The sequence below is a fragment of the Mercurialis annua genome, linkage group LG8 (assembly GCF_937616625.2).
Source record: "Mercurialis annua linkage group LG8, ddMerAnnu1.2, whole genome shotgun sequence".
Taxonomy (NCBI): domain Eukaryota; kingdom Viridiplantae; phylum Streptophyta; class Magnoliopsida; order Malpighiales; family Euphorbiaceae; genus Mercurialis; species Mercurialis annua.
The window spans coordinates 40,368,594-40,380,392 of NC_065577.1; the positions used below are offsets into that span (position 1 = coordinate 40,368,594).

General features: G+C 28.6%; 1 protein-coding gene across 1 annotated transcript; it reads left to right on the forward strand.

Moving 5' to 3' along the window:
- The first annotated feature begins 3,864 nt into the window (after positions 1-3,864).
- On the forward strand, positions 3,865-6,762 carry LOC126660768 (mannose-1-phosphate guanylyltransferase 1). Its single transcript, XM_050354433.2, has 5 exons — positions 3,865-4,128; positions 4,945-5,083; positions 5,289-5,351; positions 5,473-5,712; positions 5,816-6,762. The coding sequence occupies exons 2-5, from the start codon at positions 4,973-4,975 to the stop codon at positions 6,485-6,487; spliced, it is 1,086 nt and encodes a 361-aa protein (XP_050210390.1). The 5' UTR covers positions 3,865-4,128; positions 4,945-4,972; the 3' UTR covers positions 6,488-6,762.
- Positions 6,763-11,799: the final 5,037 nt, after the last annotated feature.

The window sequence follows — 11,799 nt, forward strand, 5'->3', positions numbered from 1 at the left end:
GATTTTTAATTACTTTATTGGTTAAATTGAAATTTTTTATATAAAAGTATACTATTATCATAGCAATTTGAATAAATCATTACAATAACTAATAAATTAGTATAAAAATATTTTATGTTATTTAATAGTATAAATAAATGTGGAAAAATTAACATGCATAAAATGCAAATTTTTATTAGATAACTATTCATCTTGTAAATTTGATTTTCTAATTGAATACAATATTTAAAAATATGTACATTATAAAAGTTTTTCGGGTCCTTTTTAAATTATCGATATTGTTGAAATATATTAAAGAGGTAGGATGAAGAATTCAACTGCCGGTTACTAATAAATTCATTTTATTTTAAAGTATTTTAAATTCTTACTCTTCACTCTTCTTTAATTACGAGTATTTTTCTCTTTTTTTTGCTCCTTCTTTAGTTATTTTTGATTATATAACTAACTAGTTATGATTAAAGTTTACCACAATATAGCTGATCTTATTCATGATAAAAATAAAAGCAAATTACTTTAGACACTGTTTAGATTGAGGGTTTTTAAAATCTATGGATTTTAACAAAATCGATGTATTATGAATCAATGTAATTTAAATACATAGATTTTAATATTCCATCGTTTGGATTGAAAACAAAATCAATGGATTTTTAATATTATTTATGGAAACAATAAATAGTATAGCATCCATCATTCATAAAAAATGGTGGATTTGAACTTTCTCACCTAGTAGGTGGGAAATCAAAACCCTCGAAAATGATGAATTGTAGAAAATGAGAAAATTTATAAATTTATGGATTCTATCAAAATTTTTTAGACAAACGGTGAATTTTTTCTAAATCCATAGATTGTTTAGAATTCATCAATATACTTTTGAAATTTGTGTAATTATTTACGATCAAATAACTTAGTCTTTCATTTTTATTTATGTTAACATTTTCATCTTCTCATTCATGTTGTGTAGTCAATTAAGTCAAATGACTTTATTCATAAAACTAAATTTCAATTTAATTTTTAAATTTATTTTAATATAAGTTCATACGAAAGCTACATTTTATAAAATTTAATGACTTGATGAATTTAATGCATTTCTTATATATTTATTCATATTTTAATTTTTCAATTTTTTTAAATAACTCTTTAGCATTTAAATTTTAAAAAGTAAGAGAAGTAAGAAAATAATTAAAACAAACAAACAATAAATATAAGAAAACTATAAATTAAATCCATTGAATTGTATGAAAAATATAATTTTTATTGTATTTACATTTTAAATAACTTTAAGGATTAAAGTGAGATTAAATTTATATGTAGCTAAATAATTTGATTTAATTGATTAATACTAAAATAAATAGAAAATAGAAATGTATATGGAATAAAAATGAAATTACATTATTTAAATTTCAAAAAAATTAAAAAAAATATAAAAATCATATCATATGTGAAAGTGACATTAGCTCTAAAATAAGTCTGGGTAACAAATTGGAAGCGCTCGAGGATCCTAACGCTATACCTCATATAGATAGTATAAGGATTGAATCGTTCATTTTATAATGTACGGTATGGATTGTAAATATAACCATCCTTAAATCATTTATTTTATAACGTACGGTATGAATTGTAAATATAACCTCAAATTTATTTGAATTTGAAAGAATACCGATCCATAATATAATACACTGTTTTGTCGGCTATAATAAAAATCATTCATAGGCTGTGCAATCAAATCCAACATAATTTCATTACCAACAAATTAAATTTAGGATCTATATTATATATAAAAAAAGTTGGAAGATTAAATATTAGTGGTCCATTCCTTCCCCACTTAAAATTCGGCCTAATTTCATTAATTTATAGAAGACCAGTCAGTCAGTGCCTATTTTTTATTTCAATTTTAATTAGCAATTTTTTATTCTTGATTTAAGCATGAACAAGTGACCTGTGAAACACATGCTTATATTAATTGATAATGTAAGTGGCTGAAAATAAAACAAAATAGATATCAGTAACAATAATTGAATTCTTTTTTAATAGAATACACTTTAAATAAAATAACTGCAGTATTTAATATTAAAATATAGATATATTAAAGGAATTTTTACATGACTATTAAAAAAAAGATTGGGATTCCCTCAAGTTCAAATGAACTTGAGATGATCATGTTCACGATCTACACCGTTCATTGTAAAATGAACGGTGTAAATTAATTTGATTAAAATTGTGCTTTTTTGATCTACGCCGTTCATTTTATAATGAACGGTGTAGATCAAAATGAACTTGAGGGAAAAACCCAATTTTTAAAAAAATTATAAATATATCGACGTGGAAAATTAATTTTCTGAAATGCCTAAACTAATACCGGATTATACAACGCACACAAAACACACGTTAATTTTTTTAAATACACTCAAATATATTAACAATAATTGAATTAATTTATACATTCATTTGGTAATAAATGGTATAGATTGTGAACTTGTCTCTTAAAAAACTTGAGAGAATTTCAATTTCTAATTGATAGCAAAGAGAGAATATCAAAAAATCTAATTGAGTTTGCTTGGGAGATTTTCTTCTTTCTTTGTTAACTTCTTCCGTTTCAATGTTTTCATATTCTCTTTTTGCAGATTTGTTTTGAATGCATCTATTTAATTAGGATAATTAGGATACTTAAATGTTATTTTTGGTAATTTATCTTTTTTTAGGAGAAAAAGTAATTTATATATTTCTATTTAAGTCTTTTAAAGATTTTAGTTTTGGATACTTAGATTTCTTGTGGATATTCCGGCTTCTTCTGAGTACGGATGTATATTGGCCGGTTTGGTAGTAAAAATATTAAAATCGTTCGGTTTTTGAAAATAAAATAAAAATCAAACTGAACTAAAAAGAATAAAGTTTGACTTGTTTGGTTTTCATTTAACCGAAATATAAAATAATCTTTCAAAACAAAAAATAGTAGATATTAAATTAAAAAATTTAAATCTAAGCTAAATTATAGTATACCATATATTTTGGGTTAATTCCATAAAAAAATCACGACATTTACATGAAATTTCATTTTAATTACAACCTTTAAAAGTTAACATTTAAATGCACGAACTTTCATTTTATTTCAAATCTATCATCAAAGTAAAATTCGGTGTATTTTTTCTGATGAAAAATTACTAATCCTACAGAATTTAGCAGAAAGATAATAATACTTGGTGTCGATTTATAATTTGGATTTTTAATTAATGGTTTGATGAAGAGCTTAGTAAAAAAACACTAAAATGATAGATTTGAAAAAAAAATGAAAGATCATGGTTTTAAATGGCAACTTTTAAAGGTTGTGATTAAAATAAAATTTCGTGTATATGTCGTGTTTTTTTTATGGAATTAGCCCATATATTTTAATCATCTAATATATATATATATATATATATATATATATATATATATATATATATATATATATATATATATATATATATATATATATATATATATATATATATAAACTGGCATTATTTAAAAAAATCATTATATAGATGCAGTTCGGTTTTTTAGTTTTTAAAAATTACAATAATAATCCAGCCCAACTATTTTCTAGTTCGGTTTAGCTTTTGTTCGATCGGTTCAGTCCTGCATACTCCTACAGCCTACTTCTGAACATCATTTGGTTTTATTACAAACCGGATCCAAATATTACGGTTCGCTTAGGTTTGCTTTTATTTATTTTCTAATTGGTTCGGTCCACTTGTCGGTTTAGAAAAGAACCAATCGGTTTTGGGTAGAAGTTAAAACAATCTCCTACAAACAAACTAGTACAAATTTATCCACACCCTATAAATCTTCCAAAATACGAAACAGCCCCAGAAATTTCCATAAAACTAACACCTTTACCCAAATACAAGCAGAAATTTCTTAAAAATAACGGAAAGTTCCCTCAATTTAATATTTCATTACAAATCTGCCAAAATTACTGCTCTCTCTCTCGTTTTTGAGTTGTATATAAACAGCTCTATCATCGTCTCTTATACTTGACCAACGCAAATTCAACACGCTCTTAACCCAAATGTTAAGAGAATTCCCGCGCTTTTGATTAATCTCGATTCGGTTTGATCCAGTTTTTTTAGGGTTTTGAATTTAGTTGAGGTGAGAAAATTGAAGCTAATCAGTTTTTTCTAATTACATTCAATAATTTATGAATGTGATTAGGTTTTTAAAGTTTGAATTGTTGGATCTGTTGGTTTATAAGTTTTAATGTCAGTTTAATTTTGGTTCTTTAGCTGAATTTAGCATTGGGAATAATTCATATCAATTTTGTAAGCAATTGATTAGTTTTGTGTGTGTGATTTGTTAGATCTGGTTACTGATATAGCACTAGTTTAATTTGTTTCATCACATTTTATATGATTATTGTTTTGGTGAAAATTGTTTCGATTTCAAAATTGTTTCGATTTCAAACTTGTTTGATGGTGTTTGCTTAAATGTTTATTTGAATGTTAAAATTTGCTCTTTTATGATTAGATCGAGTTATGTTGTTTTACAGTAGTCGGTCATGTTTGCGTTTTACGCTTCATTGATCACGGAATAAGTGTTGCTCATGCATTTTGGCTGGTTGATATTGCTTAAGATGTATGAGATTCAATGTGTCACTGTGGTGGATTTCTTGGATGTTTTATGCAGTAAATTACAGTGAATAAATTCATTTTTGTTCTTCTTTTTTGAAATTCCCAACTTGTGCAGATGGAGTTGTTCGGTGACAGCTAACTCATCTGGACAAATTTGTAGCGTAATTAAGAATTTTTGGCTATAATTGACAAATTCTTAAGTTCTTTGTATGTTTCTGCAGAGTATTTTAATTTTTATGTGATATGGATAAAGGAGGGATAAGTTCTACTGTTTGATGATGTTTCTGTTTTTTTTCACGGTGTGTGTTGGACTGCTGTTTAATTGCTGCGTTTGCAGTTTGCAGAAAACAAAGGGGAAAATCACAATGAAGGCACTTATTCTTGTTGGAGGGTTCGGGACACGGTTGAGGCCATTGACTCTTAGTGTACCTAAACCATTAGTTGATTTCGCCAACAAACCTATGATCTTGCATCAGGTATACTTAATACTATTTATTTCCGAGTCTTTCAGATCCATGATTGATTTGAGAACGAGCATGGATTTGTTAACTCTTTTAATTTCCTGGCGCTTGTAAAAGATTTGATCTTTTTTGGATGCTTGAAAAATTTGATCTAATAGTTATCATGCGCTCTTATTCCTCCCGTCCTAAATTATGGCTTGACTTTGAGTTGTGTTTACAGATTGAAGCTCTCGAGGCAATTGGAGTAACTGAAGTGGTTTTAGCTATTAACTACCAACCTGAGGTAAGGATGAATCCGTCTCTTCCCTTCCGTTCCCTCCTTCAGTTGCTTCATTATCAAGTTAAATCAATAATTAAGAGGTTGCCAAGGATGAAGTATACTTATGGTGTTGCCCGTGTCGCAGGTGATGTTGAACTTCTTGAAGGATTTTGAGGCAAAGCTAGGTATTAAGATTACATGCTCCCAAGAGACTGAACCGCTTGGCACTGCTGGTCCTCTGGCTCTGGCCAGGGATAAATTGGTTGATGAATCTGGCGATCCATTTTTTGTTCTCAACAGTGATGTCATCAGTGAGTACCCACTCAAGGAAATGATAGAGTTTCACAAAGCCCATGGAGGAGAGGCTTCCATTATGGTGACCAAGGTAATCACTCAACTTATTTAATTACTAATATAACTCGGTTATTATTTTTTAAAAGAAAATTTAAGACTTAAAGTTGGTTGATTGACGTTATTTCAACTTGTAGGTGGATGAGCCATCAAAATATGGTGTTGTGGTTATGGAAGAATCAACAGGGACGGTTGAAAGATTTGTGGAAAAACCAAAAAATTTTGTTGGCAACAAAATCAATGCTGGAATTTATCTGTTGAACCCGTCGGTTCTAGAAAGGATTGAATTGAAGCCCACCTCAATTGAGAAAGAGGTCTTCCCGAAAATTGCAGCAGACAAACAACTTTTCGCTATGGTACTTCCTGGTTTCTGGATGGACATTGGACAGCCAAGAGACTACATCACCGGCCTGCGACTCTATCTAGATTCTCTACGAAAGAAATCTTCATCTAAATTGGCCTCCGGCGCCCATGTTGTCGGAAATGTTCTGATAGACGAAACCGCCAAGATCGGAGAGGGATGTTTGATTGGACCAGATGTTGCAATAGGTCCAGGCTGCATTGTCGAGTCAGGCGTGAGACTCTCTCGCTGCACTGTAATGCGCGGAGTTCGCATCAAGAAGCACGCCTGCATATCCAGCAGTATCGTCGGGTGGCACTCTACTGTCGGCCAATGGGCTCGTATCGAGAACATGACAATCCTCGGCGAAGACGTCCATGTATGCGATGAAATATACAGCAATGGCGGTGTGGTTTTGCCCCACAAAGAGATCAAATCGAGCATTTTGAAGCCGGAGATAGTTATGTGACGGAATCCATCTGATGTCTGTACAATATGGATCGACAAGTAAGTTTAAATGTGTTTTTTTTGCTCATGTTTCATCTTGTCTTTAAGTGTAAAATTCAGTTTCAACAAGTTTGCATGATTTGAGTTGAGTTGTGAGCATTGTCTGAAATGCAGGGAAAAAGTGTGATCTTTTTATGTGGTTAGTTTTATGTAAATAGAAATAAATGTTCTATTTAAATCCCTTATATATTATGTAATTTATCAATCAATGTCAAAATTCTTTTTTTGTTGGTGTCATTTCTTTGGATTTTTTAGTTATGCAAAATTATTCTTGTGGAAAAGTGTCGGTGGCATAAATTATGAATTATGTTATCCAGTGATCTCTAACTTGTGTAGCAATGTACTGAGTCACTGACTGGGTATGACACTGCTAAAGTGAATAAGTATTTAAAGACAGAAGGCACATGGTGGACCTAAAAGTGAAGTTGTATCTTACACATAAATATCAGTGTTTTAAAACCGAACCGATGTGATCACCGATTCAATGGTTCGGCGACTGATTTAATCAGTTAAATAAAAAATATTTTTATACAACATATATTTAAATATAAATATATACTTCCACATATTTAAATTAAAACCCATAAATAAAATCTTAACTGATAAATGATTGAAAAACTAATAAAATAAATCATGGGATCGTTTATAACTTTCTTTTTTCATTTTTCATTAATGAAGGAGTTATTATCAGTTATCACTTCCATATAATGATGAAATTAATAAAGTAGGTCGAAAACAGAGTAAATCTAAAAAAAGTCATAAACCACACCCTAACTAGTAAATAAAGAGTTAAAAATCGGTTCGATAATTTCTGATTATTGTATGGTTCAAAGATGTTGAATCAAAGATTTAAACTTTTTAAAAAATTAATCGAACCAAACTCACCTTCGGTTTGAGGTCGAGATGATCGAACTAGCTAGTTTAGTCCTTAAAACATTGATAAATATTGACTATCGTAGAAAAAAATTTGGAGACACAGCTAGGGGTGTATGTTCGATTTAAATCGAATCAAACTAAAATTTATCTCTTTTTAAAATCTAGCCGAATCAAAATTACAAGAAAGTGACAATTTTCAAACCAAATTGGTTTGACTGATTTTTCGGTTCGTTTCGATCGGTTTTTCTCATACCCCTAGACGTGGCCATTGAAACAGAGATTTACGAAGACATGGTCCCAAATTGATAAATAAAGCATTGTTGGCCTTTTGTGGTGCAAAATTTGGATAAAGAAACTGCAGTTTATCAAGTTCATTTCAATGGTCCCGCAGGTCGCAGGCTATTTATTTTAGAGCAAATTATCACTCCGATTAAATTTACGGCTCATGTTAAAGATTCCACTTTCAGTTATTTTGATCAATTTAAAATAAATATCTTTATTTTTTATCAATTAAAAATTAAAAAAATTATATTTAAAATGATACAATTTTATTCTTAAGCGACTTCAAAATAAAAAATATTATATTTAATTGATCCAAAAACTGGAAAAAAGATCTGCTTAATTGATCAAAATAATTATGAGAGTTATTTGATCTTGTATCACGAGTTCGGAAACCGAACTGATCTTTGATCATAAGTATATTTTATGTGGGTTAGTTGTTACTTTGCTTAAATTTAATTATGTTAACTCCACCCATAAAATTAATAATTAAAATAAAAACCAGATATTATGTTAGTTCGGATAGCCAAAAAAATTAAACTCTTAATTAAAACCGAATAAAATAACTTATTGGTCGGCCCAAATTAGTGAATTAATCAAATTCATTAAAAATTTAAATAAAATTTAGCCTAAATAAATCGGTTAAATCGGTTAATTCCATTTAATCCACCATTTGATCACCCATCTTATGACTATGTAGAGGTGGTCACGGTTCATAACCCGCCGGGTCACGGTTCAAAAAAAAGTGGAACCTGCCAGGAACCGCCTAAGAGACGGTTCCATGACGGTTCGGAACCGGACAGTTCCGATTCCGGTTCCGGTTTAGAACGGTTTAAAAAAAATTATAAATAAAATTAAAATTTAATTACTAAAAAATGTAATTTAACAATAAAATAACTCACGGAGATAATATTACAAGAAAATAAATTCTTTTTTCTTTTAAATTAAAATATCAATCCAAAATTTAACTAAAACAAATATAATATATATTTTATTGCAAAAGTAAATATATTATATGATAAAAATATGATATATCTATACTATATATAAAAGCACGGATAGGGGGGAGACAGACAAATTTACTGAATAATCATTTTCAGTTTACAACCAAATAAAGGTTTTATAGTCATTAACTAATTAGTTATTTAATTAATCACTATTGTAATTAAAGTCCTAATTAGAATAGGTAACTAAATTATCTCCAATTTAGTTTTTAGTATGTAAAAAATAACTAAATTGTCTCCAAATTAGTAGGAATACCTATCTTTTAGTTTGATTGAACTACAAAATTAAAATACTGTATTTGGTCAATATAACATTATTTAAATTTATATCTTATTATTTTTAAAAATATTATTAATAAAATTAAATTAATTATTTAATTATGGTTATTATAAAACCAAAAGAAGAATAAATTCAGTATGAAAAAAAATTAATAACTGAATATATTATATTTACTTTTACAAAAATTCTTAACTAATTTAATATTAATTATAAATACAAAATTGATATAATTATAATAAATTTACTAATATATTCATTGACGAGTTACGTTACGAGCCACGTGCATAGCACGAAATGCGAAACTAGTATATTAAAAATATACAATATATATTTTTTATCAACGTGTTCGACTCTTGAATCGCCGGTTCCGACCCGGAACCGCCGGTTCACGGTTCAACAAATATGGAACCGGCCCGGAACCGCCCTTTATACGGTTCCGGGCCAATTTTAGTCCGGTTCTGGATTTGACCGGTTTCGGGCCGGGTTTGACCGGGCTGGTTCACGGACTGACCCGGCCCATGGCCACCTCTATGACTATGCATTAGGTGATTGAATTCCGTTTCTAAAGAGTGATAGAGAACTGATTTTTTTTTTTGTTAAAAACAATTTTCTTAATTTTAGTCCTTTGATATGCTATCGTTTTAGCGGTAAAACATGCAAGATTCTTTATTATTTCGTGTCCCAATTCATTATAGTTTTGGAGAATCTGAAGGCATATTGGATTATTGATATGGGGAGAATATTAAACTATAGTTTTCTTAATGGAAAAACTTCAACTTTCCCTCTAAACTTGGTACAAAATATCAATTAAAGTTAATCTCATAACTTTAGAAAAAAACACTATAAACTTAATATTTGACTCGTTTTTTACCCTTCGATTTCAAATTATCTAATAATTTTCTGCCACATCAGCTTAAGTTTCTATATAATACTTCTAATGATTATGTCACCTCATCTAAAAGAATAAAACGAACTAAAATTTCAAATTTATGCTATCTTTTTAAAAGCCATAAATTTAGTTTTGATTGAATTTTTGTGCCAAGTGAACGGAGCAAAATGAAGTTTTTGTTGATTTTCTTACCTAGGACCCATTATTTCAATTATCCAATCTATAAATAATTAATACTACTAACTTTTTCATCGTTTGGTACATTTATTTCATGGAATAAGCACTTAAATAGAAACTTTAGTTTATTGTAGACAGAAACAGAAAATGATCCATCAATGGCCTACCATGTGATGCACCTAATATAGGCATTCGAACATAATATAATTATTTATAAAATTAATATAATTGGAAGGTCAAGCATTGCAATCTCAAAATTCCTGACATTATTTGATAACAATCTCATAATTTCAAAATCGACATATGCTTTGTAAGCTATGTTTGATTCATGTTATGAATATTGTAATAAAGGGATAATTTTAAAAAAGCAAAAAATTGTACGAATTTTATGATTTTAACACGATTTTTTTAGCAAATTTTAAACTCAAACCATCAATCTCTTACTACTAAAAATACATAATAATTTTTTAAATAAAAAAATGATGATTTTAACTGTGAAACCGTGATTTTTAATATATATTTCGATGTCCATGTTAGCTTCTTTCTTTTATCAAAACAAATTATAAATTGCAAAATAAATTATACTAAATTTTAATGTGATTTGCAATTTCACACAAACTCTCAGTTTGACAATTTAAACTATTACTTTTAGTAATTTTCACATGCCGGTTAGTTTTCTGATAAAATTTATTAACGTGGACAAAAATATATATATTGTTCCAACATCCACTTCAATATTTTTTTATAAAATTTACTCCGTGTTCTAAATTGTAAAAATTTGATAATTCATGTTTAAAATTGTTAAAGTTTAAAAATTTGTGTTAAATTACAAAACACACTCAAGTTTACAGTTTACTTTGCAATTAATCCAATAACAGAACACGCTATATTTTATGATATTTTTGCAATTAATCTTATAATAAATAAAAATAAAATCATATATTTCTAATATGTACAAGGTAGCAGGTAATGTGTGTGAAACTGAAAGGTGATCTTTTAAAACCTTAGTATAAAAATGATTATAAATTTTAAAGGATTATCCTTGCAAACTATTTCAATTATAAATACATGATTTTAATGTATTTAATTAAAGATTAGGTTAAATGGTGCTTTCAGAAATTTGAATGGAATGTAAATTTAATGGTTTATTCTACTTGCTGTGCTGAGGCTAATACAAGCCATACAACATCACATGGTAATTATGGCTACAAGTATATAGAGAGTTTTGAGTGTTAAAATTAGTCTAATTGTTTCTTTCAAGAGCTTAAATAGCATATTAATGCTATTCTTCATTAATGCTCAGAAATGTCATACAATAATAATCTAGTTTTGTGGCAACTTGCATAGCATACTACTTAGAGTATGACGTATAGAAATTAATCTGCTCATAGGAAGTTATGTTGCACGAGAACTTGTCGAGCGCTAGTGTTTTGTTTTCATTTCCGAAATCACTTCCGAAACTCCAAAAATTTATATTTTGTACCGTATTCATGTTACAAATGTCCTTTCACGCCATTTTTCACTTCAACACTTTCGTTCAGCATTTCCGCTTTCTGCTTTCGTGCAACATAAAATAGCTCAACAGTCATCCATTAACATAACTAGCCAACAATCATTGTATCGTTCGATTCAATTTGGCATATTACATGCTTAAATAAAAAGCGTATATCTCACACAGTAGAGACATGAATATGGAACTCGGAAGGACGAGTATGAATGTTTCCTAACAAACCATAATAGACAAATATTTTGCTTTCAATCATGCAAGG

Excerpts from the sequence above, each read along its gene's own strand:
- LOC126660768 (XM_050354433.2), top strand. The coding sequence starts at position 4,973 with ATGAAGGCACTTATTCTTGTTGGAGGGTTCGGGACACGGTTGAGGCCA. Across the intron at positions 5,084-5,288 it reads AACCTATGATCTTGCATCAG|ATTGAAGCTCTCGAGGCAAT; the intron begins GTATACTTAATA and ends TTGTGTTTACAG. Across the intron at positions 5,713-5,815 it reads CTTCCATTATGGTGACCAAG|GTGGATGAGCCATCAAAATA; the intron begins GTAATCACTCAA and ends TTCAACTTGTAG.